This window comes from Loxodonta africana, chromosome 12 (assembly GCF_030014295.1).
Source record: "Loxodonta africana isolate mLoxAfr1 chromosome 12, mLoxAfr1.hap2, whole genome shotgun sequence".
Taxonomy (NCBI): Eukaryota; Metazoa; Chordata; class Mammalia; order Proboscidea; family Elephantidae; genus Loxodonta; species Loxodonta africana.
Genome location: NC_087353.1, coordinates 85,764,574 through 85,791,865, shown reverse-complemented (window position 1 = coordinate 85,791,865; position 27,292 = coordinate 85,764,574). Strand labels below are relative to the sequence as shown.

At 50.0% G+C, this 27,292-nt stretch overlaps 2 protein-coding genes across 5 annotated transcripts; both read left to right on the top strand.

The window, feature by feature from the left end:
* The first annotated feature begins 945 nt into the window (after nucleotides 1–945).
* Nucleotides 946–12,001, top strand: TBC1D10B (TBC1 domain family member 10B). Of its 2 annotated transcripts, none has more exons than XM_064295838.1 (9): nucleotides 946–1,899; nucleotides 5,059–5,158; nucleotides 5,464–5,571; nucleotides 5,670–5,776; nucleotides 9,132–9,246; nucleotides 9,370–9,435; nucleotides 9,637–9,826; nucleotides 10,182–10,336; nucleotides 10,425–12,001. In XM_064295838.1, the coding sequence occupies exons 1-9, from the start codon at nucleotides 947–949 to the stop codon at nucleotides 11,142–11,144; spliced, it is 2,514 nt and encodes an 837-aa protein (XP_064151908.1). In that variant the 5' UTR covers nucleotide 946; the 3' UTR covers nucleotides 11,145–12,001. The 2 variants fall into 2 exon arrangements, with proteins under 2 accessions (XP_064151908.1, XP_064151907.1); XM_064295837.1 differs by having other exon boundaries at nucleotides 9,334–9,435.
* Nucleotides 12,002–12,111: 110 nt separating this feature from the next.
* Nucleotides 12,112–26,955, top strand: CD2BP2 (CD2 cytoplasmic tail binding protein 2). Of its 3 annotated transcripts, none has more exons than XM_010598513.3 (7): nucleotides 12,112–13,813; nucleotides 14,335–14,444; nucleotides 14,665–14,800; nucleotides 14,949–15,106; nucleotides 15,213–15,648; nucleotides 15,731–15,837; nucleotides 15,905–26,955. In XM_010598513.3, exons 2-7 carry the CDS (start codon nucleotides 14,361–14,363, stop codon nucleotides 16,034–16,036), a joined length of 1,053 nt encoding a protein of 350 aa, XP_010596815.1. In that variant the 5' UTR covers nucleotides 12,112–13,813; nucleotides 14,335–14,360; the 3' UTR covers nucleotides 16,037–26,955. The 3 variants fall into 3 exon arrangements, with proteins under 3 accessions (XP_010596815.1, XP_023414705.1, XP_010596816.1); XM_023558937.2 differs by having other exon boundaries at nucleotides 14,330–14,444; nucleotides 15,926–26,955; XM_010598514.3 differs by having other exon boundaries at nucleotides 14,330–14,444.
* The last annotated feature ends 337 nt before the right edge of the window (nucleotides 26,956–27,292 follow it).

Below are 27,292 nucleotides of genomic sequence, written 5' to 3'. Positions count from 1 at the left end.
GAGAAAGATTTTGGCAGCTAGCTTCCGTAAAGATTTGCAGCCTTAGGGCAGTTTTACTCTGTTCTATTGGATCGCTATGAGTCGGAATCAACTCATGGCAAGGTTTTTTTTTTTTACTCCCCTTTTCACTGGCTCTCTTTTTACCTTCCCTATTTATAATGAGTTATGGGTTTATCAGCCAGGGTCGCTATGAGTCGGAATCGACTTGACGGCAATGGGTTTGGTTTTTTTTTTTTTTTAAAAAAATCAGCCAGGGAGCTCGTGGGCTCCGCCTCCTACTCCCACAGTACCGCCTCCCTCCCCGCCCCTGCCGCTGTCATTCACTTTTCAGTCATCTTTATTGGCCAAGAGGTGCAGGTTCTCGCTTTTCTATTAGATACTTCCTTCATCCCGCCTTCTCCTGCCCTTACTCGCCCTCTGATTGGCTTTATCGCCCTCCGCCCTCTCCGTTTCCTCTTTCCAGGTTACCCATCCCCTTCCCACCGCCAACCCCACCCATCCTTCCAGCGATTGGCAGAAACCCAGTTCCCTCTCTCCAATTATTCGTCCAAGCTCTCTGTGAAGGCGGGAGAAAAAAAGGAGCGCGAGGGGACGGCAGCGCGCAGGCGTGAGACGTCTGGACGCTGGCCCCTGAGCCCGGCACCGGGACGTGTGCGCAGGCGCTAGGTCGGCAGCTCGCCCGAAACAAGAGGGAGGGGGGCGGCGGCGGCGACGAGAGAGCGCGAGGGCTGGAGAGGTCACTGGCGAGACCCCGGCGTAAGGCGCCCCTGGGCCCCCGCCCCACCCCCTCTCGCCCAACGGCGGCCCGACCTGCCCCCGGCCCCGGCGCGTGCCGGGCCGCGCCCTTCGCCCTCTCCCCTTCCTCGGCGGGCGGCGCGGGGCGGTCTGAGGGGCGGCGCCTTTTGCGGCCGCCCCGGCAGGGGGATGTGAGGGGCGGCCCTCGGCCATGGAGACGGGCCCGGCGCCCCTGGTGGCCCCGCCGCGCCGTCATGGCGCCCCCGCGGCCCCCTCGCCACCGCCTCGGGGCTCCCGGGCCGGGCCCGTGGTGGTGGTGGCTCCCGGGCCGCCAGTGACCACGGCCACCTCGACCCCGGTCACCCTCGTGGCCCCCGGGGAGGCACGGCCCGCCTGGATCTCGGGGCCCAACCAAACCACGGACCCGGACCCGGCTGCGGCCCCGGGGGTCGCAGGCAGTACTGTGGTAGTGCTGACTCTGGAGGCCTCGCCGGCATCCCCGACGGCACAGGTATCCCCGGGCCTTGAGCCTCCCGTGCCCACGGCGGTGGCAGGAGCCGGGACGTCGATGGCTCTGGCCCCAGGGACAGACTCTCCGAAGACGGAGGAGGCTCGAACCTCGCCCGCCGCTGGACCAGGTACCCCCACCGGCACACCCACCAGGACCCCTTCCAGAACAGTTCCTGGGGCCCTGACCGCCAAACCCTCGCTTGCCCCCAATCCGGAAACCACAGTGGCCTCAGGAGTGACTGCACAGGTTGCAGCAGTGACCCCAGGACAGGTGACAAGTGGACATGGAGCTGCAGCAGCAACATCATCAGCAGCAGGACCTGCTCCTGAGGACCCCTCAGGGCCTGGTGCAGGCCCTCCAGGGACATGTGAGGCTCTGGTAGCCGTAGTGACGGTGACCCCAGCTCCAGAGCCTGCTGAAAGCTCTCAGGACCTGGGCTCCATGTCCAGCCTGGGACCTGGCATTCCTGGGCCTCGAGGGCAGGCTCCGGACACTCTGAGCTACTTGGACTCTGTGAGCCTCATGTCTGGGACCTTGGAGTCCTTGGCGGATGATGTGAGCTCCATGGGTTCAGACTCGGAGATCAATGGGCTGGCCCTGCGCAAGACGGACAAGTATGGCTTCCTTGGGGGCAGCCAGTACTCAGGCAGCCTGTGAGTACCCAGTGGGCACCCAAATGGGACTGCCTCAGGGTAGCAGGGGAAGAGAGGGGGAGAAATACACCTTGCCTAGACTCTGTCAGTCCCAGCTTCCTCTGAGGATCCAGTGGGTGACTAGTGGGATTGGGGCACTTGGTGGTCCCTATCATACCCAGAGCATCCTGAGGTTTAAGTGGTACTGGCATGTTATGTTAGAGTTTCAGGCTAGGAGCCAGGAGACCTGCGTTTGAGTCTAGTCCTTGTCTTTGGAGTGTTGTGTGCCCTTGGGCTAGTGGCTTCCCCATTTTCTGTGCCTCAGTTTCCTTCTCTAGGAAGTGAAGTGTTTCATATGATCCTTAAGGTCATCCTAGTTCCTTGATGTTAAACTCCAGCTACAGGTCAGATATTCTGGATGGTAGCTGGGCAGGGTTTCTGGTGGAGACTTTTGGGGGCAGAGAGTGTGGAGGGATGCAGGCATCCTTCCCCTTCATAGCGCTAGGTCTCCTGGGTTGGTGAGGTAGGGAAGTCTGATTGATGGAGGAGAAACCCTGAAGGCACCACTCCTCTGCAGAGAAGGGCAGTCTTGTGTCTTCACCGAAGGAAAGAGGGTGAGGGAGGCCTCTTCCCTATTTCCTCATCTCCCCAGCAGACCTTACTCTTTCCTAGTTCCCTCCAGGGGCCTGAGTCACTCCTGAGGTGGGGGTGTGATTGCTTCTGACTTTTTTCTTCCCTCACTCTGGATTCTGCCCATTGTTTCTGTGCCCCTTTAAGCTGTAGGTCAGTTCAACCTGCAGCATCTTCTGAGCACCCAAGTGCGAGGCCCTGTAGTGGGTACTAGGGATGAATAGTTCTATCAAGGGGCTTATTGTGTAGAGGAAGAGACAAGTACTTAAGCAGTTGGTTTCAATATAATATGTTAGGTTTAGGCTGGAGGACAGCACAGGGTTTTGTGAGCTGCTTAGAGAAGGGACCTCTTGCCCAGCCTTGGCATTCAGCTGAAGCTGATATGAGTCCTGAAGAATGAGTGCGATTTGGTCATGGCTGTGTGTGTTGGAAGGAGCCCTGGTGGTGCAGTGGTAAAGTGCTTGGCTGCTAACTGAGAGGTTGACAGTTTGAACCCACAAGCTGCTTTGCGGGAGAAAGATGTGGCAGCCTGCTTCCATAAAGATTAAAGCCTTGGAATCCCTATGGGTCAGCTCTACTCTGTCCTATAGGGTTGCTGTGAGTTGGAATTGACCACAGCAATGGATTTGGTGTTTGGTTAGGGTGTGTTGGGGCGGGGGATCTGGTGTGGGGTGCAGTCCTGTGGAAGGAGTACCGTAGGTCGGGCTTAGAATCCAAAAAAAAAAAATCAAAAGATTTGTGTGGCAACATTCAGAGTCCTGTATGGGGAAGGCAACTGAAGTTTGACCTTAGTGCTTGCCCATACACGAGGGATGTATTGTACCCAACATATAGATGAAATAAGATTAGAGTAGTTGAATGAATTGCGCCACTCAAATAATCTGAATTTGAGCTTAGATCTGTATGACTCTACTGGCTCTCTCCTCAATACCACACAACTGTAAGAAACTTGTATTGAATTCAATTTTAGCAAATCTCTTGTGTGTGTCAGGCATTGTGCTGGGTGCTAGTTCTCTGCTTTGTACTTTGGTCCTTCTAAAATCCCTCCTGCATGCTGGAGAAATCTACCTCTGAGGCAAGGCTGACTGTGGCACATGCCACCTTAAAAGCTTTTAGTGGCTCCTCTTTGCCCCCGGGATAAAGTCCAAGCTCTTCAGCCTGTATACAGGGCTCCTTATTAGCTTGCTCCATAGCCTCTGTGGCCTTTTCTCCCACCACTCTTCACCATGCACTTTGTGCTGTGGTCCTATTGAATTGGTTGTAATTTCTCCTTCATGCTCATGCTGTACTGTCTGACAGGAATGCCCTTCTCCCTTTTCTTTGCTTGCTAACTTCTACTCACCCTTCATAGCTTACCTCAGGCGTCCTCTCCTACAGGAAGTCTTCCCTAATATCCACTGCTTCCACTGCAGTTAGGTCCGTCCCTCTTCTGTGCTTCTCTGTCATTGCATTTTCCACACTGTATTGCAGTTACCTCCCCTGCTAGGCTGTGACCTTCTTGAGAAGAGCAAAAATATTTTACTCTTCCCTGCCCTTAGTTGAGTTTGGAGCTGACTTATGATAGAGATGAATAAGAGACAGTTTCTCTGTTTAAGGAGGTTCTAGGACAAAAGAGACTAACATTTCATGGGCCCCATTTAACAGCTCTTCAGATATAGTTTCTTAATAGTCTTCTCTTAATGTCGTGATATAGGTGGTGGTGTCTCTCTTTTACAGATGAGGAAGAGACTCAGGTTATCACTTGCCAAGAGTCCTCCTAAGCAACAGAACTGGGATTTGAACATAGGTCTGTCTGATTTATAAAACCCAAGCTCTTTATTTCATTCCACTCAACCATCTGGTACTGGTTCCTACAGTTGACTGGTGGGGCACCTTGACTGTGAAGCTCTGACAGAAGAGTGGGTAAACAGGCCTAGGAGAGCTTCATTTTGTCTGAGAATCTGGGGTAATTTCAGGGAGGAGTAGGTGGAGGGAATTGCAGATAGCCTTAGGGATCCCGAGAGTCTGATAGGAGGAAACTGTTGCTTCTAAGGAGACAGAGAAGTACTGTATTCTGTATTTTATGGATAGTAATTGCTATTATTTTCTGAGCTTCTGCTATGTTTTATCTTCCTATAATCTCTCAACAGACCCTTTCAGGTAGGTATTGCTATGCTTTTCAACTTAGAGATGAGGAAACTGAGACTCAGAGAAATTAAATTACTTGCCCAAGGTCACACTGAATAAGTGGTCAAACTAGGACTTGGATCCAAGTCTAATGCAAAGTCTGGCTTTAAAATATTCTATATTGCCTCCCCAAACATAGATGAGTTAGAAATGGAATTTGAACACAAAGTTTGGTGTAGTTATCCAATAGGGAAGAAATCCCTTTCAGCCTTGGGATGGCCAAATGGCCAGACATCTTGATGTTTGGTTGCTTACAAAATGCTTTTATGTCCAGTCTCACATATGAGCCTGGGGAGTGGCTTGCCTCAGTTCTCCCAGTAGTCCAGGTTCTGTACTACCAACAGTGACCTCTTCCATGCCTCCTTACTGCCCCCCATCCTGCAGAGAGAGCTCCATTCCCGTGGATGTGGCTCGGCAACGGGAACTCAAGTGGCTGGAGATGTTCAGTAACTGGGATAAGTGGCTGTCACGGCGTTTCCAGAAGGTTTGAAGAGGCTGGGCGGTGGGCAGGGAATGGACAAGGTGGGGTGGGGGTGGGCGCTCAGGGCCCACATGCTCTGGGGAAGCCCAGGAACTTGACAATATCCCACCCTCTGGACCATGTCGGGGCAGGTGGTACCTGGGTCTCGGGGGAGGAGTAGCCTTAAAGATAGAAAGCCAGACCAACTTCATTGGAGTCAACCCTATGAGATGTGGGAAGACTTCCCAGGAAGGCTGAGGTTTCCTGGGGAAGCGTGGAGGCTCTGCCAGCTCCTAAGGCTGTCCTTTTGCCTGCTCCCTCTGCCTTAGGTGAAGCTACGCTGCCGGAAGGGGGTCCCCTCCTCCCTCAGAGCCAAGGCGTGGCAGTACCTGTCCAATAGCAAGGAACTCCTGGAGCAGAATCCGGGCAAGTTTGAGGTACGTGTAGCTCCAGGGTGTGGACCATATGGGCCCCATCTGCGTGAGGGGTGTCAGCTCCCTCAGATCTAGAGATAATCCCTGCTGTTCCACCGTAGGAGCTGGAACGGGCTCCTGGGGACCCCAAGTGGCTGGATGTGATTGAAAAGGACCTGCACCGCCAGTTCCCTTTCCACGAGATGTTTGCTGCTCGAGGGGGGCATGGGTAAGGTGATCTTACCTTGTAGGCCAGTCAGCAAACACTTGTTGAAGACTCGAGGTGGATATAGGACTGGGTTGAAAGCAGTTCTTGCCCTCTAGGGCTTCTAGAAGAGAGATCCTTGATGGATTGAGTGTCAGGCCATATTGAAGGATGTGTCCTGGGCGCTGTGAGGGACCATGCCCGAGGGAGAGACTCCGACTCTGTGTGTGGAGAGGTGTGCGTGTGTGTGTGGTGTGTGTGTGTGTACACACAGGGTTTTGAAGGCTAGATGGGAGCTAGAGCAGGGGGCAGGTTTTTCCTGGCTGGGGAATTACCTTGGCAGTGGGGTTGGTTAGAGCTGAGGCTGAAATGGAAGTTTGGAGCCGTATCACCAAGGGCCCTTAAATGCTCTGCCAAGGCATTTCAGTTTTGTTCTACAGGCCAAGTGCCCTCAAGTTGTAGTGTATATACCACTCTCTAGTAGTATGTAAGACGATCTTAGGTGGTTTCTAGATGGACGTTTTTTATCAGTAAGTTTGTCTTTCAACTAATATTTATCGAGTACTTGTTATATGCCAGGCACTCTTCTAGTTACAGATGACAGTGAACAAAAAGAGAAAAATTTCTGCCTACTTGGGAAAAAAAAAAAAATCCTGCCCTTTGGGAGCTTATTATACTTTAATGGGGATAGATAATAAGATAAATAAAGAAAATCTGTTGTTCGTGAAGTAGTGGTAACTGTTAAAGAGGAGTTTAAAACAAGGAAGGGAACTAAGGAATGTAAGTGGGGATACTGTTCCAATTTTAGATAGGGAGACCCAGGGCAGGCTTCACTTAGAAGAGGACAATTGTGTAAAGACCTGAAGTAGGTATGGGAGTAAGCCATGTAGATATCTGGGGGAAGAGTGTTCTAGGCAGACCACAATGCAGAAGCTCTGAGGTGAGAATGCTTGGTGCATTCATGGTACCAGGAGGAGGTCAGTGTATGATGGGAGGAACAGTAGGAAATGAAGTAGAGAGGCCACATGGATAGAGCCTTGTAGGCTGTTGAAAATGCTTGGCCTTTACTCTGAGTAAGATAGGAAGCCTTTGCAGGGCTTTTGGATAGAAGGATGACCTGATCTGACTTACGTTTTAAAAGAATCATTCTGGTTGCTATATTGAGAATAGACTGTAGGGAGACAAGGGAAGAAGCAAAGAGATCAGTTAGGAGACTATTTCCATAATCCAGGAGAGGTATGATGATAGATTGGACCAGGATGGTAGAAGTAAAAATATAGGGAAAAGTGGTTAGATTCTAGATGTATTTTGAAGGTAGCACCACATGGATTTGCTAATGGATTAGATGTGTGTGTGTAAGTATGTGTGAGAGAGAGAGGAGTTAATGATGACTATTAAGGTTTTGATCTGAGAAACTAGAAGAACAGAGTTGCTGTTTATTGATAGGATGGGAAAAACTGGTGGAAAGGAGGTATATCAGGAGCTCAGTTTTGAAATGCTTGTTGGACATCTACATGAAGATGTCATGTAAGCTGGATATACAATATACACAAGTCTGGATTTCAGGGGATAGGTTTAGATTGGAGATATATTAGAAATTGGGAGTTGTCAGCCTACAGATTGGACTAAATCACCAAGGCAGTGAGTGGAGATAAAAAAGGAAGTTGTCCGAGAATTGAGCCCTGCAGCACTCCAGCATTTAGAGAATGGGAAGATGAGAAAGCATCAGTAAAGGAGACTGGAAGGAGAAGCTAAGAGGTCAGAGGCAAACCAGTAGAATGTGATTTCTGGAAGCAAAGTGAAGAGGGTTTCAAGATCAGCTTTGTGAAAGGCTGCTGAAGGGTCAAGTGAAATAAGGTCTGAAAATAGATCTCTGGAGGTTGTTAGTGACCTTGATAAACATAGCGTTGTGTAGAATAGTGGGTAGAAGCCTGACTGGAGAATGGGAGGAAAGAGATTGAAGATAGCAAGTCTGTATTCTGGAGGAAGTTTATTACATAGGTGAGGAAAGAAATGGTGTGGTATCTGGAGAGGGAAGTGGGGCAGGAGACTTTCTTTTTTAAGACAAAAGATAACAGTGTATCGGAATGCTGATGGGAATGTTCTAGTAGAGAGGGGAAGATTGACGATGCAGGAGATGGGAGGACTGCTGGAGCGATGGCCTTGTGTAGGCGAGAAGGGATGGGATCCAGTGCACCAGTGGAAAGGCTGTCCCTAGCCGGGATCACAGACAGTTCACCCATAGCAACAGGGGAGCAGGCAGGGCCACAGAAGCAGGCAGGTGGGTGGATGTAGTGTGGGAGCTTGAGGAAGCTACGTGTTTATTTTAATATGTGCTAGATAAAATAACCATCATATGTCAAACCTGTCATCTCATGGATGCTAGTGTAAAGTGGAGAAAAAAAAATACTAGTAGGGGTGGTATGCAGATAAAGCCCAAATGAAGATCATCCTTGAATGGTGGTCTTTTTGGAATTGCCATTCTAGGCAGTATTCTAGCATATTCAGTATTCAGAGTACGGTATTCTAGACTGGGTGTGAGACTGGAGGCTGGGAGAGGATCTGGGAGGTCATTACTTGTATCTGGGCAAGAGCTGAAGGGCTAAGCTGGGAAATGGTGGTGGAGGTGGACAAGAGGGAACAGACATGAGTGAAATTTGAGGTGTAGACTTGCTGGGACCTGGTGATTAGCTATGGAGAGTGAGGAAGGAGTGAGGATGGCTGTCCGTTCTTGGATATGGGGGCTGAGTGGATGGAAGTCCCAGAAAGTGATGAGGCACCCTCAAGGAAAAGGAGCAAGTCTGGGACAAGATTTTATTTTGTATGCAGAGATAAGAGGAAGGTCTGAGGCACAACTGGCTTTCAAGGCTTCACCAAAAACCAGGGCCCATTGGACACTCTGAGGGATGGAACTGACGAAATCCAGTGAAACAGATCAGGCAGGCCCAGCCTAAGAGAGCTACTCTGCGGTGACGAGGCATTCAGACAGTGCTAGAGGAGGGCTGAGGCTGTGGATATTGCAAACTTCCTGGAGAAGATGACCTTGAAGGTTTATGGGATAGTGGCAGTTGGAGGGAGAGAGGCAGGGACAAAGACTGGGAGGCGAGAGAGCACAGCCTGGACTAGAGAATGGGTAAGGAGTATGGGGTGTGCAGCCAAAGGTTGGAGAGCAAGAGCTGGAATGCTTTGTGGTCTCAACCTTGATAGCTCGATAGGCAGGACTAGGAAGGCAGATGGTATGTCGTGGTGAAATTCTGAGATTAATCTGCAGCTAGGTGATGGAAAAGTCTAGGCTGGGGCTGGTAGGGAGCAGATTTGGTTTGGGTCAGAGAGCTCGCAACTCCTGTGATCACCCTCACAGTCTTCCCCGTCCCTCCAGGCAACAGGACCTGTATCGCATCCTGAAGGCCTACACCATCTACCGGCCCGATGAGGGTTACTGCCAGGCCCAGGCCCCAGTGGCTGCAGTGCTGCTCATGCACATGCCTGCTGAGGTCAGCATAGGCTTGTCCTGGTGGGGGTGGGCTGGGAGCATCTTGGCCTACAGTGGTGATGGAGGAGCTCCCCGATCTCTTTCTCAGGTCCCATCCCTCCCTCCTTATTCTTGCCCTTCCCAGCAAGCGTTTTGGTGCCTGGTACAGATCTGCGACAAGTACCTTCCTGGCTACTACAGTGCAGGACTGGTGAGTGGAGGCTGGGCGCATCTCGGGCTGTAACTTTTCCCCAAGGCTGCAGGGAAACCCTTACCCTGCCTCACACTGCCCTTTAGTCCCTGTCTTTGGGCATCTCCTCACTGGGGTGAGCATCCACTCTCAGGGCTAAGGTCTATCCGTAGGGGGCCGAAGCAGGCCAGGCCCTCCTCTCATGACTTGTTACTCCTCCAGGAGGCCATTCAGCTGGATGGAGAGATCTTTTTTGCGCTATTGCGCCGGGCGTCCCCATTGGCACATCGGCACCTGCGGCGGCAGCGCATTGACCCTGTGCTCTACATGACAGAATGGTTCATGTGTATTTTTGCCCGCACCCTGCCCTGGGCCTCAGTGCTGCGTGTCTGGGACATGTTCTTCTGTGAAGGTACATCTGTGGCCGTGCAGGCCCTGAGGGGCTGGGGCTTCTGTGGTGACTGCCAGAGGGCCCTGTCACATTTCTCATGGCCCCATGACAGAAGGTAGTTGTTGGGCCTAGGCTTCAATGTAAGCAGCCTGGAGGCTGGAGGAACTGAGGCCTGATCTTTGGCTGTGCCACCAACCCAGGGCTGCTCTTCCTCCCAGGAAGCAGAAACCCGTGGCAACTCATTTTCCTTCTCAGGCCTCAATTTCCTCATCTGTAAGATTTAGCAGTAAGAGGGATGGGGGCTGTGAGTCCCTACTAAATGGGACTGGCTGAGATCCGGGGCCTGATCCCCCCATGCTCTCTTCTGACCCTCTAGGCGTCAAGATCATCTTCCGAGTGGCCCTGGTGCTCCTGCGGCACACGCTGGGCTCTGTGGAGAAGCTGCGCTCCTGCCAAGGCATGTATGAGACCATGGAGCAGCTGCGCAACCTGCCGCAGCAGTGCATGCAGGAGGACTTCCTTGTGCACGAGGTAGGCCTTGACTCTACACACTCCACATCTGCTTTGGCCCATCCATGCACCTCTTTTTCATTCTGCAACCCATTTCCTCTCTTTCTAGGTGACCAACCTCCCAGTGACAGAGGCACTGATTGAGCGAGAAAACGCAGCGCAGCTCAAGAAGTGGCGGGAAACCCGGGGGGAGCTGCAGTATCGGCCCTCACGGAGATTACATGGCTCCCGGGCCATCCATGAAGAGCGGCGACGGCAGCAGCCACCTCTGGGCCCCTCTTCCAGCCTCCTCAGCCTCCCTGGCCTCAAGAGCCGAGGCTCCCGGTTAGGTGGTGGGGCGCCCTCTCCACCCCCTCCTGCCCGAAGGGCCAGTGCTGGGCCTGCCCCAGGGCCTATGGTCACTGCTGAGGGACTGCATCCATCCCTTCCCTCACCTACTGGCAACAGCACCCCCTTGGGTACCAGCAAGGAAGCCCGGAGGCAGGAGAAAGAGCGGCAGAAACAGGAAAAGGAGAGTGAGAAGGAGCGGCAGAAACAGGAAAAGGAGAGTGAGAAGGAGCGGCAGAAACAGGAGAAAGAGCGGGAGAAGCAGGAGAAGGAGCGGCAGAAGTGGGAAAAAGAGCAGGAGAAGGAGCAGCAGAAACAGGAGAAGGAGCGGCAGAAGCTGGAGAAGGAACGGCAGAAGCAGGAGAAGGAACGGCAGAAGCAGGAGAAGAAGGCCCAAGGCCGGAAGCTTTCGCTGCGTCGAAAGGCAGATGGGCCCCCAGCCCCTCAGGATGGTGGGGACAGGTCCTTGGCATCTGAGGCCCGGCAGGATGCGTACTTCTGACCTCTGCCCTGGGGCTGGACTGCATGGCCCCCCTTTTCCCCTCAGCCAAGAGCAGGCCTGGCCCGGGCTGCTGCCCCCAGCCCCCTTGGTAGGCCGTCCTTCTCAGAGGAGGGTGGCTTGATACCCTATCTCCTCATGCCAGCTGCTGATCCTACACAGCCAAGACAGAGTGCATGGGGCAGCTGCATTTCCCTGAGGCAGCCAGGAGCAAATCTGGAGCCCCTTACCTCCAGACAGACCCAGCCAGGGTCTCTGTCACTCCTGCCCCAACTCCCTCTGGGGTCCCCCTCCCCGGTGCTGTCCTGGTTGATTTCTTGTCATTACGGGGGTGACTCTTGGTGATGGGAGTCTGCAGTTTTCAGATTCTTACACTCCAGTGGCTTCCCTTACCTATGAGGTGGAGCTGGGTTCCCTTTTCCTTCCTCCAGTCCTGCCAGTCCCCACTTCTTGGCTGGGGGCCAAGGTTCTCCTTGATCTATTTCTGGACATCTCTGTTATAATTATGTACAGAGGACCTGGCCAGCCTGGGGTGGGAATGCTCACTCCATCTTCTGCTCTTCGGTTCTCCTTCCACAATGCTCGTGTCCCAGTTTATTTAAGGGGACATGCACTGGAACAGGAAATGTCCCCCACCTCCCCACCCCTGCCCTCATGCTCTCCCTCCTCTGTGTTCTCAGGCCTCCCCTGCTTTGTCTCACGAGGGCCCCTACCTTTCACCTTGTTTCCTTCCATCCCCTATCAGAGGAGTCTTCCCTTGAGGTCCAGGGGTGGAACCCTATGTTTACATTCTCTTCTGTCCCTGCCCCCGCCCTGTGCGTGTGGCGCTTTGAGGAACCGGAAAAGAACCTGCTGTTGTACCTGGGCTTGTCTTCTGCCTTGTTTTTTGATGAAGGAGGTGTGGGGGTAATGGCTAGGGAGGAAGGGAAGACAGACAGGACCTGGGTCTCTATCAAAGCAGTCTGCTGGTCTTGGCAGGTGCCTCTTGGCCTTTGGTCCATCTCTCAGTCGCTCATCAACAAACTGGTTGAGCTCCTGCCTCAGCTTTGCCTGGAATTTGCTCTCTCCGTTGTCACTGGTCTGGAGCCCTCTACGCTTTTCCTGTAGCACCCAGATCTCCTTCCTAAAGCACTCATGCAGCTCCTAGAAGCCTGAGGGGGTACTGAGTGAGGGTGGCTAGAAAGCCACAGCTCTCTGAGAGTGAGCTGGGCTCCTGGCCAGTCGCCTGGCACACTTCCCTGTACTGGGGACTCCAGAGAGGGTAGCAGTGCTGCCAGCCGGCTCCAGCTCACTCTGGCCAGTGCCCATGCCAGGCCCTCCAGCTCTTGGTTTTCTGTAGCCAGCTGATAGGTCCATGCCACCCTCTGTGCCCTCCACCTCAGGGGTCAGAACCTTAAAGGTGTAGGATTCCATGTTGGATTCCACGGCTCCAAGGTGTGGCTCCACCTGGAAGTTCTCCAACAGGACGAGGCTTAGGTGTGTGCTGTCTGCCTGGTGCTCCAGGTAGGTTTCCATGGAGGAGGAACAGCAGCACTGGTAGCTGGTGTTTTGGACCCCATTCTTTAGCAAGAAGCCATCCCGATCTGGGACCTCTGCTCTGACCCCCAGAATAAAACAGACTCTAGGTGAGGTTTCACGGTGGTTTAATCCAGGGAGCGGGAGAGAGGAGGGGCCAGATGGTCGCCCTAGGTGCCCCCTGCTGGTGTCCTCTGGCTTCAGCAGGCTTCTGAGCACTAGCCTAGTGGGATTCAAGCTCCTGAGTGTCCACTAGAGTTTGGGACCTCTTTACCACAGTAATGGGACCCGCTCCTCCCACCTCCCAACCCCACCCCCTTGGGCCAAGCTCCCAACACCTGGGCTTTGTTTGCTAAGGGTGGGGGCTTTATCCTGCGCTGCACTTCGAGAGAGGTACTGCTACCCTTTTGCAGGCCTACCTGAGAGGGACAGGAGAGGCCTCTGGCCTGGGTACTTGGCCACCTCTCCTGTTGGTGGCTTTCCCACCTGAGAAACCAGGAGCCGTTCTGGGGGTAGGTGTGGAGCAAATGACTTCCCTTGGGGCCTAAAGGGAGCTCGGTGTTTGAGAGACCTAGGAGTGGTCAGGGGCCACAAAGTGGGCCATCAGAAGAGTCGAGCAGGCTTCCCCAGAGAAAAGGCTCCGTCTCTTGACACTAAGAACGGAGCAGACAGCTGGGAGTGGGCAGGGATGATTTCTCCTCAGATGGTGGGCGTAGAGCCCTTAGCTAGCTCTGGAAAAAGGGTGATCGAACCCTGAAAAGGTAACCGGCTAGGAATGCACTGGACCTGCTCGGACTCTGCCCCTCCATGCTGACTCTGGGCGCCCCTTTAAGTAGAGCGCACTCCACTTTCTCCCCAAAACCTCTACTGCTGCCTGAGGGGATCCACACCACCTCCCTCGCCGGATCAGAGTCTAAGCGGTCATACGATCCCTTTTTGTCATTTCGCCAGTTTACGTCACTTCTGGCAGGTCGTCCCTCGCTCATTGCATACTTCCGCCCGCTCTTTCAGTTAGTTCTCTAACCGGAGTGAAGTCACTTCCAGCTTCCCTGGCGCCTTCGGCAGTTCTCTTCCGGGTGATGGCGGTCAGGCGCCCCGGATATATCCCTAGCGAAAGCATCTCTTTTTTTCTTCCCCCGTCTCCCCTGGAGCCCCAGGTGAGCGCGCGCCAGTGGGACTTCCTGAGTCTCCCCTGGCTTTGCAGCCCCTCTAGTTTGTATACATAGCACCGGCAGTTGGAGGTCTCCCCGCGGGGTTGGGAGTTTGGGCGCTAGGAGGAGTGGGGCGGCCAGGGCTCCAGATCCTGGGGCTGCGTGGGCCCCGCGGGCTCTGGGGACCCTGAGGGGCCAGCTGTCAGCCCCCAGAGTGCCGCCGTGCCTAGGACTGCGGGAGCCGGGGAGGGGGTGGTCACGTGGGAGAGCCGGTTGCCTCTTCGTTAAAGGTGGGAATACCATGGGGAGATACCCTCTCTTCCGGTTCCAGCACCCTCTGGAATCCCGAACCAAGGGAGTTGCCTGGCTGCCAGCTCCCTTTTCGGACTCATCCTGTGCTCCCTCCCCTCCCGAACAGGATGTACCTGGTGAAATGTTTGTTGTGGGGGTGGGAGCGGGGCTCTCTCGCCTGAGTCCCCTCCTCGCCCCTCCAGTTTTCTTACCTCGCCTGCTTTCTCTCAGCACAGTTTAGAGAAGCCTTCTCTGCCCCGTCATGCCAAAGAGGAAAGTGACTTTCCAGGGCGTGGGAGATGATGATGATGATGATGAGAGTGAAATCAGTGTCCCCAAGAAGAAGGTGAGGGGGCCAGACTCCTGTGTTCTGGGACGAGTGAGGGGAGAAAAGAGAAGCTAGAAACTGAAAGAGAAATAAAGCTGAGGACACAAAAAGTGGGTTGGTTTTCGAATATTCTCTGAGGAATGACTTGGAAGAATTTTCAGTTTGGGTCCAAATCCTGGAGTATTTTGGGGAGTAGCCAATATCCCGCATCTCTTGATTTGCTGATTCTTGCTCATAGCTGGTGGATCCTGTGGCTGGGGCAGGGGGTCCTGGGAGCCGCTTCAAAGGTAAACACTCTTTGGACAGCGATGAGGAGGATGACGATGAGGAGGGGTCTAGCAAATACGACATCCTGGCTTCAGAAGATGTGGAGGGTGAGTTATACTGAAGATGTGACTCAGCCAGAGGGACAAGGAGGGGCTTCTGGGGCTGTGGGACAAGGGAGGCTCCTGCCTTTTTTTTTTTTTTGGCCACTGCCTCTTTTTGCACACCTAGCATGGAGCATGTGTGTCTTTGGTGCAGGTCAGGAAGCAGCCACACTCCCCAGCGAGGGAGGTGTGCGGATCACACCCTTCAACCTACAGGAAGAGATGGAGGAAGGCCGCTTTGATGCCGATGGCAACTACTTCTTGAACCGGGATGCTCAGATCCGAGACAACTGGCTGGATAACATTGATTGGGTGTGGCCCAGGGGCTGGCATGACTGGGGTCTGTGGGCAGAAAATGTGCAGTCTGAGCCCTGCTGGCAATTTGTAGGGAATAACTTTTCTGTCTTCATATTTACAGGTAAAGATTAGGGAGCGACCACCTGATCAGCATCAGACGTCAGACTCAGAGGAGGAGAACAGCCTGGGCCAGACACCGATGAGTGCCCAAGCCCTTCTGGAGGGCCTCCTGGAGCTGCTGTTGCCGAGGGAGACAGTTGCTGGGGCATTGAGGCGTCTGGGGGCCCGAGGCGGAGGCAAAGGGGACAGCAAAGGGCCTGGGCGGCCCAGCTCCCCACAGCGCCTAGACCGGCTCTCAGGGTTGGCCGACCAAATGGTGGCCCGGGGCAACCTTGGTGTGTACCAGGAGACTCGGGAACGGTTGGCCATGCGGCTGAAGGGGCTGGGGTGCCGGACCCAGGGATCCCATGACCCTGCACCCCCACCCTCTCTGGACATGTTTGCTGAGGAAGTAGCAGAGGAGGAGCTGGAGAGCCCAACCCCTGCCCAAAGAGGAGGTAAGCTTGGAGGGCAGAAGAGGGGTGTTGTGGGCAGAAGGCATGGTGGTTGAGGCCCAGATTGCTTTTCCTTTTATTTTAGAAGCAGAGTCACCAGGGGATGGTCTAGTGGATGTGATGTGGGAATACAAATGGGAGAACACACGGGATGCTGAGCTATATGGGCCCTTTACCAGTGCCCAGATGCAGGTAAGTCCTTTTCTACCTAGTTCTGCCTTGTGCTTCCCATCCCCCACCTCCACAGCTCCTCCCCTAGCTCTGCCCTCTCTCCCTGCAGACCTGGGTGAATGAAGGCTACTTCCCTGATGGTGTGTATTGCCGGAAGCTGGACCCCCCTGGTGGTCAGTTCTACAACTCCAAACGGATTGACTTTGACCTCTACACCTGAGCCCACTGAGGGCCCAGTTTAGTGGCCCCTTCTTTCTTGGACTCTGTGGGGGAGGCTCCAGCTGTCTCAGGAAGTGAGGACACTGGGGGCTGCTTCTTTCCCAATAAAAGCCTTTAGTTGTGTATTGGGGCCTTGGCTATGCTGGGACCAGAAGCCGGGGGCCTTCTCCACAATCCCTTTGCACTTGCCTTGCTCCTTTGGGTGTTTCTTCCCGTAAAGTTGCTCCTTGGGAGTTTCTCTCTGGTCTCTTGAACCACCTCACCTTTGTTCTCAGGGACTAGGGCCTGGGCCTGTCAACATCCTGTGGCCTCTCCACTTGGACTCTGCTTGCCATCTGAAAATCCATCAGTTACACTATTTTCCAGTCTCCTTTGGGCTTCCCGTTCAGTGTTCTTAGGTTGTTAGCCTAAGAACCAAACCAACCCAAACCCACGGCCATCCAGTTGATTCCAACTCATAGTGACCCACTAGAACAGAATAGAACTGCCTAATACGGTTTCCCAGGCTGTAAATCTTCACAGAAGCAGACTGCCATATCTTTCTCCTGCAAAGTGGCTGGTGGGTTTGAACTGCAGACCTTTCTTTTAGCAGCCGAGCGCTTTAACCACTGTCCCACCAGGGCTACTTGTTAACCTTTAGGACATTAGATTCTCAATCCTTGGTGGCCAGCTGGAGATAAAGTCTCAGGAGTAGAGATTTTAGGCCTGGAAGGGCTGGGACACCTGGAAGACTGGGACCCTGTTGGGGGCGAGCAGGAAACCTTTTAGTCACTGGTTCCCCACTGTCTCAAGCTCCTTAGAAGTTGAACAGATATGGGAGGGATGAGCCGAAATCATCCAAGACCCCTAAGATTCTGGAAGCCAGTATTTTTCCCTTCTCTAGTTCTTTCTCTATTCTTTGCAGCAGTTCTCGTAACTCCTTATGGTCCTTAGGTTAAGTGCAACCTCAGTGTTGGCCCTTGAAGGGCCCTTCAAGGCCACCTATACAGGCGCAGAGAGGGGCAGTGACTCACTGGAGATCCCACAGTGAATCAGAGGACTGGCCAGCCAGTCAGGACTGGTTACACAGCAAATGAGTGGGCTCCCTTCCTAGACCTGTTACTGGCACTGGACCTTTTCTGCCTGGCCTTGAGGCCCTGCATTTCCTGGGTTCCCACAATGTGTCTAGCACAGAGTTAGTGTCTTGAGGGAACTTGGATGGCTCAGCTGCTCCCATAAGAGAAATTCAGAATTTGGTGGGGAGGACAAACAGGTATAATTGTGTAGTCTGAACCCCCGCCCTGCCAAAGGCTGCCTTATGCCTCGCCTTACTTGCATCAAGTTAGGTGGATTCCCCCACTTTTCAACCTTGGCTCCCCATTGGATACACCTAAAACCCATTGCTGTTGAGTTGGTTCCAACTCACAGCAACCCTATAAGAGAGTATGGAGCTGCCCCATAGGGTTTCCAAGGCTGTAATCTTTGTGGAAACACACTGCCACATCCTTCTTCTACAGAGTAGCTGGCGGGTTCAGACTACTCACCTCTTGGTTAGCAGCTGAGCACTTAACCAGTGCACCACAAAGACTCACCTAGGGAACTTTAAGTAATCCTACTCAGAGATTCTGAATGAGGTGGTTTAGATTGTGGCTTGGGTGTCTGGGTTTTTAAAAGGTCCCCAGGTGTTTCCAATGTATAACCAGGTTGAGACTCATTGGGCCTGACTCTTGTGACAGGTTACACTGGGGAGAGGGGTCTGGTTCCTGGACCCTGCTGTGATTGCAGAGCTGAGCATGTGTGTGGCCAGGCCTCTGGTGAGGAGAAGGAATCCCTTAAAGGGAATCTGAGCACCAGATCCGTGGGACATGTGGGAGCCTTCAGAGTGGAGGAAGCCAGGCTAGGAACTAGGAAAGACGTGGGAGTGAGGTGAGGTACTTGTGTTCTACTGAGGCCTCCAACTTTGACAATAATTAGTCCCTGTAGTGCATTTTTTTGTAGTGCAAGCCCTAGGGGGAGCCCTGGTGGTGCACTGGTTAAAGCTAACTGAAAGGTCTGCAGTTCGAACCCACCAGCTGCTCTGTGGGAGACAGATGTAGCAGTCTGCTTCTGTGAAGATTTACAGCCTTGGAAACCCTACACTCCTAAAGGGGTTGCTATGAGCCTACAACAGATTTGGTTTGGACAATGCAGCCAAGGCCTGAATTTCCCTGACTCCAACATACTATCAGTTCTAAAATGCACAGTATCTTTCCTATCACTGGGAAAGAAAAAATCTGCCAGTTACACTTGTAAAGTGCTGTTGATTAAAAGATGTATCCTGATTTCAAAGGTGTTCAAAAGTGAAAAGAAGGTATCTTAGAACCAGTCAAATTCAGTGTTCACCTTTACACCTGGCTACTGTAGGTGCTTAGTATTTGGTGAATGGATGAAAGCCAAGGGGGCAAGCAGTTCCCCCTGGATGTCCTCAGACTCATCCAAAGCTGACCTCACCTTCCCCTCACAGCCGTATGTGTTCACCTCACTGATGACACCCTGTGGTAGATAGAATAGTGAACCCTGTCCCCCCAAAGATGTCTTAGGTCCTAGACCTTGGAACCTGTGAATATGTTACCTTATTTGGTGAGAAGGACTTTGCAGATGTGATTACATTAAGGATTTTGAGATGGGAAGATTATCCTTGATTACCCAGGTGGGCCCAAGGTAGTCACAAGAAGTCTTTTAAGTGAAAGGGAGCCAGGAGGGTCAGAGTAAGAGAGATTTGAAAATGGAGGAAGAGACCACAAGCCAAGACCACCAGGTGGCCTGTAGAAGCTGGAAAAGGAAAAATCAAAACACTGATTCTTCTCTAGAGCCTCCAGGAGGAAATGCAGCCCCACTAACACAGTTTTAGCCTACTTTTCTGTCCTCTAGAGCTGTAAGATAATAAATTCGTGATGTCTTAAGCCACTAAGTTTTTGGCAATTTGTTCTGGGAGCAATAGGAAACTAATACATACCGCATTCTGCTGTGTACTTACTCCCCTTCACAAACATCTCCAAGTAGTCATTAAGTTCTCTCTCCCCATGGCCACGTCCCTATTTCAGGCCCTTCCTAGCACTTAACTATTGCAATAGCTGCCCCTTTCTCTTGCCAGGGTGGTCTTTATAGCAAATCTGGATACATCACTACCTTGCCTTTTTCTTCCTTTTTTTTTAACTGTATCTATGTATGGTCATGCACCACATAACATCTGTTCGGGCAATGTCTGACTGCGGTCCCATAAGGTTATAATAGAGTTCAGAAATCCTGGTCAGAGAATAGGACATAGCAAATGTAAGTGGACATAGCAATTACAACAGCATCCTGCATGCAACATACGTTATTTCATGTCTTGTATGCAAAAATGATCGCACTGCCAAGCATATGATGGTACAGTACTGTGTGCTGTGTGTACAGTATCTTGGCTATTTAGTCAATACAGGTACACTACAGTATCCAATTTTTTTTTTTTTTATTGTGCTCTAAGTGAAAGTTTACAAATCAAGTCAGTCTCTTATGCAAAAATTTATATACACCTTGCTATATACTCCTAATTGCTCTCCCCCTAATGAGACAACCCGCTCCTTCCCTCTACTCTCTCTTTTCATGTCCATTCCTCCAGCTTCTGAGCCCCTCTGCCCTCTCGTCTCCCCTGCAGATAGGAGATGCCAACAAAGTCTCAAGTGTCTACTTGATCCAAGAAGCTCATTCTTCACCAGCATGTTTTACTATCCCATTGTCCAGTCCAATTCCTGTCTGAAGAGTTGGCTTTGGGAATGGTTCCTGTCTTGGGCTAACAAACGGTCCAGGGGCCATGACTACCAGCGTCCTTCTAGTCTCAGTCAGACCGTTAAGTCTGGTCTTTTTACAAGAATTTGGGGTCTGCATCCCACTGCTTTCTTGTTCCACCCATATAGTTTTGCTAAGTACAGGCAGTCCCTGGGTTAATGAACATAAGACTTAAGTACAACCCAGAGTTATGAACCAACCCCGTCCCAAAACCTATTATATTCAAAATTCAAGGTGCATACAATAGTTCAAAATAACAAACAGGTGCTACTTTACAATGCACAACAAAACGGTATTATTATTATTATGTTAAAGATGTTTTAGTGTAACTGGAAGTGTTTAGTGTTCTTTATACCTATGTAAAAATGATTTGGTGGAGGTGTCTGACCTCCTCTAACTTCACAAGAGGGAGGGAAAATCAAGATCAACAGCCCAAGGCTGATTCCTATGAGGCGGAGATCAGACCTGCCTCCTCTCTCTGCCTTCTTTACCAATTCCACAATCAACCATCTCTCCCATGGCACTCTCTGCTTCTCTGCTGGGTTTGATAATTCATTGCAATGGCCACACAGAACTCACAGACAATTCTCACAATTATGGGGTTTGTTAGGGAAGTAACAGGTTATAATTCCTAATCAGCAACACTCAGGATACAGTTCTTCCATCAGGACAGCCTGTCCTCAGAAATGCCCTCAGGCACACCTCTCTCTGGCCTGCTCAGGCAAGTGTTACAAAGCTCTTTTAGTTCTCAGATAAGCACCTTGATGCACCTCACTCGCCAGTAAGCCTCACCTGAAGGGGTTCAGCTCTAGCTCCTTGGGTCGCGAACCTAGCGCTACCAAGTGCCTGGAAGCACCCTACTCCGCCAGCAAGGCTCCTGTCTGAAGGTACTCAACTTTCTATCTTTGTGGGCTGGGAAGCCTTCTGTGCCATCTCCTGCTGGTCTCTCCTACCACCATTTGTCTGCCACCGCTTCTCATCTTCAGTGTTAACAGCTCTCTTACTCTCGCTCCCTCTCTCAGTCTCCTGGTTCCAGGAGCTTCTCAGCGCAGGGACCCTGGGTCCAAAATATGCTCCGCTCCTGGATCTTCTTCCTTGGTGGTGGTGAGATCCTCTTCCTGCTCTGGAATTGGCTCTCTTTTAAACCTAGCAGGCAAAACTGACCAGTCCCCTCTGTGGGCCACAATTACCTTATTTACACAGTCCTGCCCAATCACTTGGGTGGGAGTTACAACACCATGGGGAGAAAGGCCACACAAAAGTGATCCATTGCCCTGCAGCATAGAAAGGTACACTATATACTGCAGTATATACTAAGATAAAGATTTGACTAAATGACGTTAGATATGAACTGTATCTAACTATTCTGACTTATGGACAAATTCAACCTAAAAGAGATTTAGGAATGGAACTTGTTCGTAATCCAGAGACTACCTATATATAACAGGGTGTTCGCACAACATTCAGATCACATAACGTTCTATTTTACAGAACGTATTGTGGATGTTAAGTGATGCATGACTGTAATTTTTATTTAAATAAACTTTTTGTATTTAGAGTGGTTCTATAGATTTACAGAAATGTAAAAATAGTACTGTAAATTAACATCTTACATTACAATGGTATATTTGTCACAGCAAAGGAACAAACAACATTACCATTTTTTCAACAGCTTTGTTGAGATATAATTCACATACTATACACTCTACCTATTTCAATGGTTTTTGGTATAGTCATAGGGTTTTGTAAGCATCGCTACAATCTAATTTTAGAACATTTTTGTACCCCCTAAAAATTCTGTACCCGTTAGCAGTCACTCCCCATGAGTCTCCCACCCCGCCCCCCCCCGCCCAGTCCCCAGCCCATGGCAACTACTAATCTACTTTCTGGCCCTAGAGATTTGCCAATTCTGGACATTTCATATAAATGGAATCTTGGAATATATGGTCATTTGTGTCTGGCTGATTTCACATAGCATTATGCCTTCAGGTTTCATCCAGGTAGCATACATACACGTGTCAGTACTTCATTCCTTTTTAATTACTGAATAATATTCCATTGTATGGATATAAGGTCAGTTATTGTTAACCATGCTTCATTTGGATTTCACTAGCTTTTCCCTCCTGTCTCCTTCTAGGACACCACATTACATTTAGCTGTCATGTCTCCTCAGCCTCCTCTGGTCTGTGACAGTTTCTCAGACTTGCCTTGTTTTGGATGACCTTCATGGTTTTGAGGGGTACTGGTTAGGTGTTTTGTACAGTGTTCCTAAAATTTGCATTTGTCTGGTATTTTTCTCATGATTAGATTTGGGCAGGAAGATCACATACTTTCCCCATTTTGCTGGTGAGAAAAATGAGACTCAAAGAGATTAAGTGACCTGTCCAATGTCACACAGCCTGAGGTGAACTGCTATTCTTATCATATCATACTCCATTGTTTTCTACATAAATCCTTCAATGGCTCCCCATTGTCCTCAGGTTCAAAAGCTTGAAGATGGCTTGAAGGCCTTCCATAGCCTGCTCAAGCCAGCCTCTCCAGCTCCATGGCTGACTGTGGTTTCTTTCTCCTTTCTCCGCCCACACTCCAGGCTCCATCCTGTTCCCAGAACAGGGCAGATGGTTTCATCCTCCAGGTCTGGCCAGGGATGCCTTTCTTTTCATAACTCTCTGGAAAAGATAATTAATTTATCTGTTGTGGCTTAGGCCTACTTTTCATAAGGCTTTCCTAATTCCAGCTCCCCAGTTCCCAGGTTGGTCATTGTGCCTTCCATTGTGCTTGCAGCACCCCGCACAGATGTCTGACTCAACAACATGTACAGCAGTGTTTCCTTGTCTCTCTCCATCAGTTATTCTGAGACAGAACTTCAGAGCGGATGAATGAATGAGGAAATGAGCCAATTCTTTGCTGGTCCTGTGCGTCAGAAGGAAAACACCCTCTTGACCCAGACCAGGGAGTGGGGCGTGGGGGAATGTTTGCTGCCCAGAAGGGGATGGGGTGTGGTTTGGGTGGGCAATGTACAGGTATCTACAACCAAGATCTCTCAGGGAGCAGGGCTGAGGGGTCCTTAGGGTTGTTATGACTGTGGGGGGTGTCACTGAGCCATGGCGAGTTTACAGGAGGGGCTCAAGGTCAAAGCTGCCGATAACATCATTGTACCTGGGACACGAGACCCTCTGAAATGCAGCCTCTTGCCTTTGACCAGACCATTTTCCAGAGGAGCAGCAGGAGTGGTGGAGGCAAGTCTGGACACTCCCGAATGAGAACCTGTATGAGGACCTTGGAGGAACAAGGGCTGAGTTAAAATAAATGAAGGCCCCACAAAGCCCAAAGGGTCTTAATGCCTCTGACACATCTGCTGCCTTTCCCACGTGGAGTGGCCCAGTTGCCCAGACCTAGGACCACCAGATGGCTAGAAGACTTGCTGCACAGTCACTGAACTCAATGCCTAGGCAGTGGGGAGGCCTGAGCCTGAGCAGCTTGCCTTCCACTCTGCTCCCGGCTTGAACCAAGCTGGGGGCTTGGAGATGCCCAGCTTTTCCTGACGCTAACACCTAAGGGCAATTTCTCTCAAAGATGGATTTAGAAGCAGATGTTTTGTGCAGTGCCCAAGGGTAGAGATAATGTGCTGTGGTCATTAGCCACTTCTGAACTTCCCACAGGAGACCAGGTTTTCCTTTTCTGCCATTCCCCAGGCTCAAGCATGAGCTCTTCAATGGTGGATTCAGTAGCCACCAGCATACATCCAGCCCACTCCAAGGGGCCATCCCTCCACATATCTTCTGGTGGCTGGCTGGGAGCTGCTGATACCCTGTCCCCACCATGCACCTGTTCCCCAGGAGGTTTATGTGGCCCAGCCTGACAGATGTAAGACCTCACCTACCCATGTAAATGCTGCCAGTGACAAGCCTGAAAATCCCAGTTCAGACACACTTGGTGCCATTTGAAATTTGCTTGGGCACCCTCTGGTTTTCCTGTCCTGATGCTATCATCCTTGCTGTCTTTTTCCTGGCTCTCCATCCCCTACCCCACATGTCCTGCACATCAGTGGCTGCTGCTTTTTAAAAATATTTATTTATTTGTTTTCGTTGTTTTTGAGAATATACATAGAAGAATTACACCAACTCAACAATTTCTACATGTACAATTCAGTGACATCAATTACGTTCTTTGAGTTGTGTAACCATTCTCACCCTTCTTTTCTGAATTGTTCCTCCCCAATTAACATAAACTCACTGCACCCTAAGTTTCCTATCTAATGTTTCAAGTTGCCATTGTCAATTTGATCTTATATAAATAATTCTTAAAAGAGCACAATGCTCAAAGCAGACATTCTTTACTAGTTAAGCTAAAGTATTGTTTGGTTTTAAGAAGACTTCAGGGGATATTTTTTGGTTTAAGGTTTAAAGATTATCTCAGGGCAGTAGTTTTGGGGATTTATCTGGCTTCCATGGCTCCAGAAAGTCCGGATTGCATGAGAATTTGAGGTTATGTTCTGCATTTTTCCCCCTTTTGATAAGGATTCTTCTATAGAATCTTTGATCAAAATGTTCAGTAATGGTAGTTGGGCACGATCCAGTTCTTCTGATCTCATGGCAAAGGAGGCAGTTGTTCATGGAGGCAATTAGCCAGCCACACATTCCATTTCTTCCTCCTACTTCTGACTCTCTTTCCTCTGTTGCTCCAGGTGAAGGGAGACCAATTGTTGTATCTTAGATGGCCTCTTGCAAGCTTTTAAGACCCCAGGCAAATGAACTAAGAGGTAGAACAGAAGCACTAAACATGTTATTAACCAATTAACTGGAATGTCTCATGAAACCATGACCCTAAGCCCCCAAACCAAGTGAAATGCAGTGAATCACTTAATAGGGCCCTTCTAGCTATAATTTTTGTTAACTCCTACCAAATGATTTGGTAGGGATATGCAAATGAGGTGGTTGTGTTTCCAATGGGATTGGAAAGCTTGTTAATAATGTAAATAAGGTGGATGGTACCCTTTTCGGGGTGTGACCATGTAAATAATATGTATGGAACCCTAACGAGGGGATTGGTTAGTTTTGCCATCCTGCAAGGCTTAAAATGAACCATTCCAGGGGCGGGAAGAGAGGTTCTCCAAAACACCAAGAAAGAGACAGGAGTGGAGCATGTCCTTTGGACTTGGGATCCCTGTGCTGAGAACCTCTGAGATCCAGGAGACCGATTGAGGAGCTGTAACATGGAAGACAGCAAGAGATGGTAGTGCAAGATGACAGAAATCAGGAGACCAGTGTGAGATGGCTGTGGTGGGGCTACCTGGTCCAAGGAGCAAGAAAGCTGAGTGCCTCCGAGCACAAGATTTACTGCTGGAGTGGGGTGCCACCAGGCACTTATCGGCAGAGCTAAAAGAGCTTTGTAACACTTGCCTGAGCAGGGCAGAGGCTGTGCTGAGGGACCAAGAGGCTGAGGGGCCAGAGAGAAGTGTGCCAGTGGGCATAGCTAAGAAGAGGCTGTCCTGATCGAAGAACTGTATCCTGGGCCTTCCTGAAGCTGAATTTTAACCTGTTACTTCCCTGATAAACCCCATCATTGTAAGCGTGGTTTGTGAGATTTGTGCGGCAGAGAAGTAGAGAGCGCTGTGGGAGGGACAGATGGTGCAGTGCCAGATTATTAAAAACGTCGGAGGGTGCGGGCACGTTTGACTCCACCTCATAGAAATCAGGCTTGGACTATTGATCTTGATTTTTCTTCCCCTTTTTGAAGTCAGAGGAGGTCACACACCTTCCATACCATTTTTACACCAAGAAGCCAAATCCCATGAGATGTTTGGTTGTACGCAAGCAGCCTCAGCAGCTGCCCTTTTTAGTGTTGTTGTAAATATATCTATCATACAACTGTTGCCAATTCAACTTTTTACAGGTATACAATTTATTGACAGCAGTTACGTTAATTAGCTGGGCAACCCTACTCTTAATGATTGTTATTTTTCCATCACTGTAAACCAAAACTCAGTGCTCCATAAATAATAACCTCTCCTGTCCTCCTCCTTCCGGCCCCCAGTAACCACTAATAAACTTTGGTCTCTATACATTTGCCTGTTCTTGTCTTTTTATATAAATGAAGCCATATAATATTTGTCCTTTTGTGAGGGATGTATTTCATTCAGCATAATGTCTTCAAGTATCATCCGTATTGTAGCATGTATCAAGACTTCATTTTTTTTTCAGGATGAGTACTGTTCTATTGTATGTATGTACCACATTTTGTTTATCCACTCGTGCATTGATGGGCATTTAGGTTGTTTCCACATTTTTACTGTTGTGAATAACGCTACAATGAACATTGGTGTACATAGCGTCTGTTAGCATCACTGCTTTCATGTCTTTTCATATTCCTAGCAGTGGAATTGCTGGGTCATGTGGTAGTTCTATTTTTGGCTCTTTTGAGGAGCTGTCACACTGTCCCCTCAATGGCTGAAACATTTTGCATTCCCACCAGCAATGGATAAGGGTTCCAATCTCCCCACATCTTCACCAACATTTGTTATTTTCTGTTTTTATCTTAGCCATCCTAGTGGGAGTGAAATGGTATCTCACTGTGGTTTTGACTTGGACCTCTCTGATGGCTAATGATGTTGAACATCGTTTTATGTGTTTGGTGGCCATTCGAATGTCCTCTTTGGTAAAATGTTTATTCAGGTCCTTTGCCCATTTTTTGATTGGGTTGTCTTTTTGTTGTTAAGTTGTTCAAGTTTTATATATACTTTGGTTATTAGTTTCTTATTGGATATATTGTTTCTGAAGACATTTTCCTAGTTAGTAGCTTGTCTTTTCACTTTTTAGGTAAAGTCTCTCTATTTTTCTTTAAATCCTGAAGTGGAGGGAAGATTTAGAAAAATCATCTGGCAATCCAGTCCCCCTCCTAAATACAAAGTAACACTAGAGGAATTTGAAGTCTGTGGTGTATCTAGAGTAATCATAGCAATAACAAAACTCAAACCCAACTCAACTTTTTAATACATTAATTCAACCCAACACATTAGAGAACTAGCAAAAGAAAAGACACACCTATTTCTAGGCATAAATATTTGCCCCAATCACTACTGTCTCACGTAAGATGTTTAGCTTTCAACCAAAAAAAAAAAAAAGACAAAAACAATACACTCTCAAGAATCAGACTCAGATATGATTCAGATGTTGGAACTATCAGACAGGAAATTTAAAATAACTATGATTAATATGGAGCCCTGGTGGCACAGTGGTTAAGCATTTGGCTGCTAACCAAAAGGTCAGCAGTTCAAACCTACCAGGTGCTCCTTGGAAATGCTATGGGGCAGTTCTACTCCTATAGGGTCGCTATGAGTTGGAATCAACTTGACAGCAATGGGTTTGGTTTGGCTTTTATGATTAACATATTAAAGGCTTTAGTGCAAAAGTTAGACAAATATGTATGAACAAGTGGGAAATTTATCAGAGAGATGGAAAAAAAACAAGTG

What these genes read in the sequence shown, in the direction of transcription:
- TBC1D10B (XM_064295837.1), top strand. Translation starts at nt 947, where the DNA reads ATGGAGACGGGCCCGGCGCCCCTGGTGGCCCCGCCGCGCCGTCATGGC. An exon ending in TGTCACGGCGTTTCCAGAAG is followed by an intron (nt 5,159 to 5,463) that starts GTTTGAAGAGGC and finishes CCTCTGCCTTAG; the next exon opens with GTGAAGCTACGCTGCCGGAA. An exon ending in AGGACTTCCTTGTGCACGAG is followed by an intron (nt 10,337 to 10,424) that starts GTAGGCCTTGAC and finishes CTCTCTTTCTAG; the next exon opens with GTGACCAACCTCCCAGTGAC.
- CD2BP2 (XM_010598513.3), top strand. Translation starts at nt 14,361, where the DNA reads ATGCCAAAGAGGAAAGTGACTTTCCAGGGCGTGGGAGATGATGATGAT. An exon ending in GGCTGGATAACATTGATTGG is followed by an intron (nt 15,107 to 15,212) that starts GTGTGGCCCAGG and finishes TCATATTTACAG; the next exon opens with GTAAAGATTAGGGAGCGACC. An exon ending in AACCCCTGCCCAAAGAGGAG is followed by an intron (nt 15,649 to 15,730) that starts GTAAGCTTGGAG and finishes CTTTTATTTTAG; the next exon opens with AAGCAGAGTCACCAGGGGAT.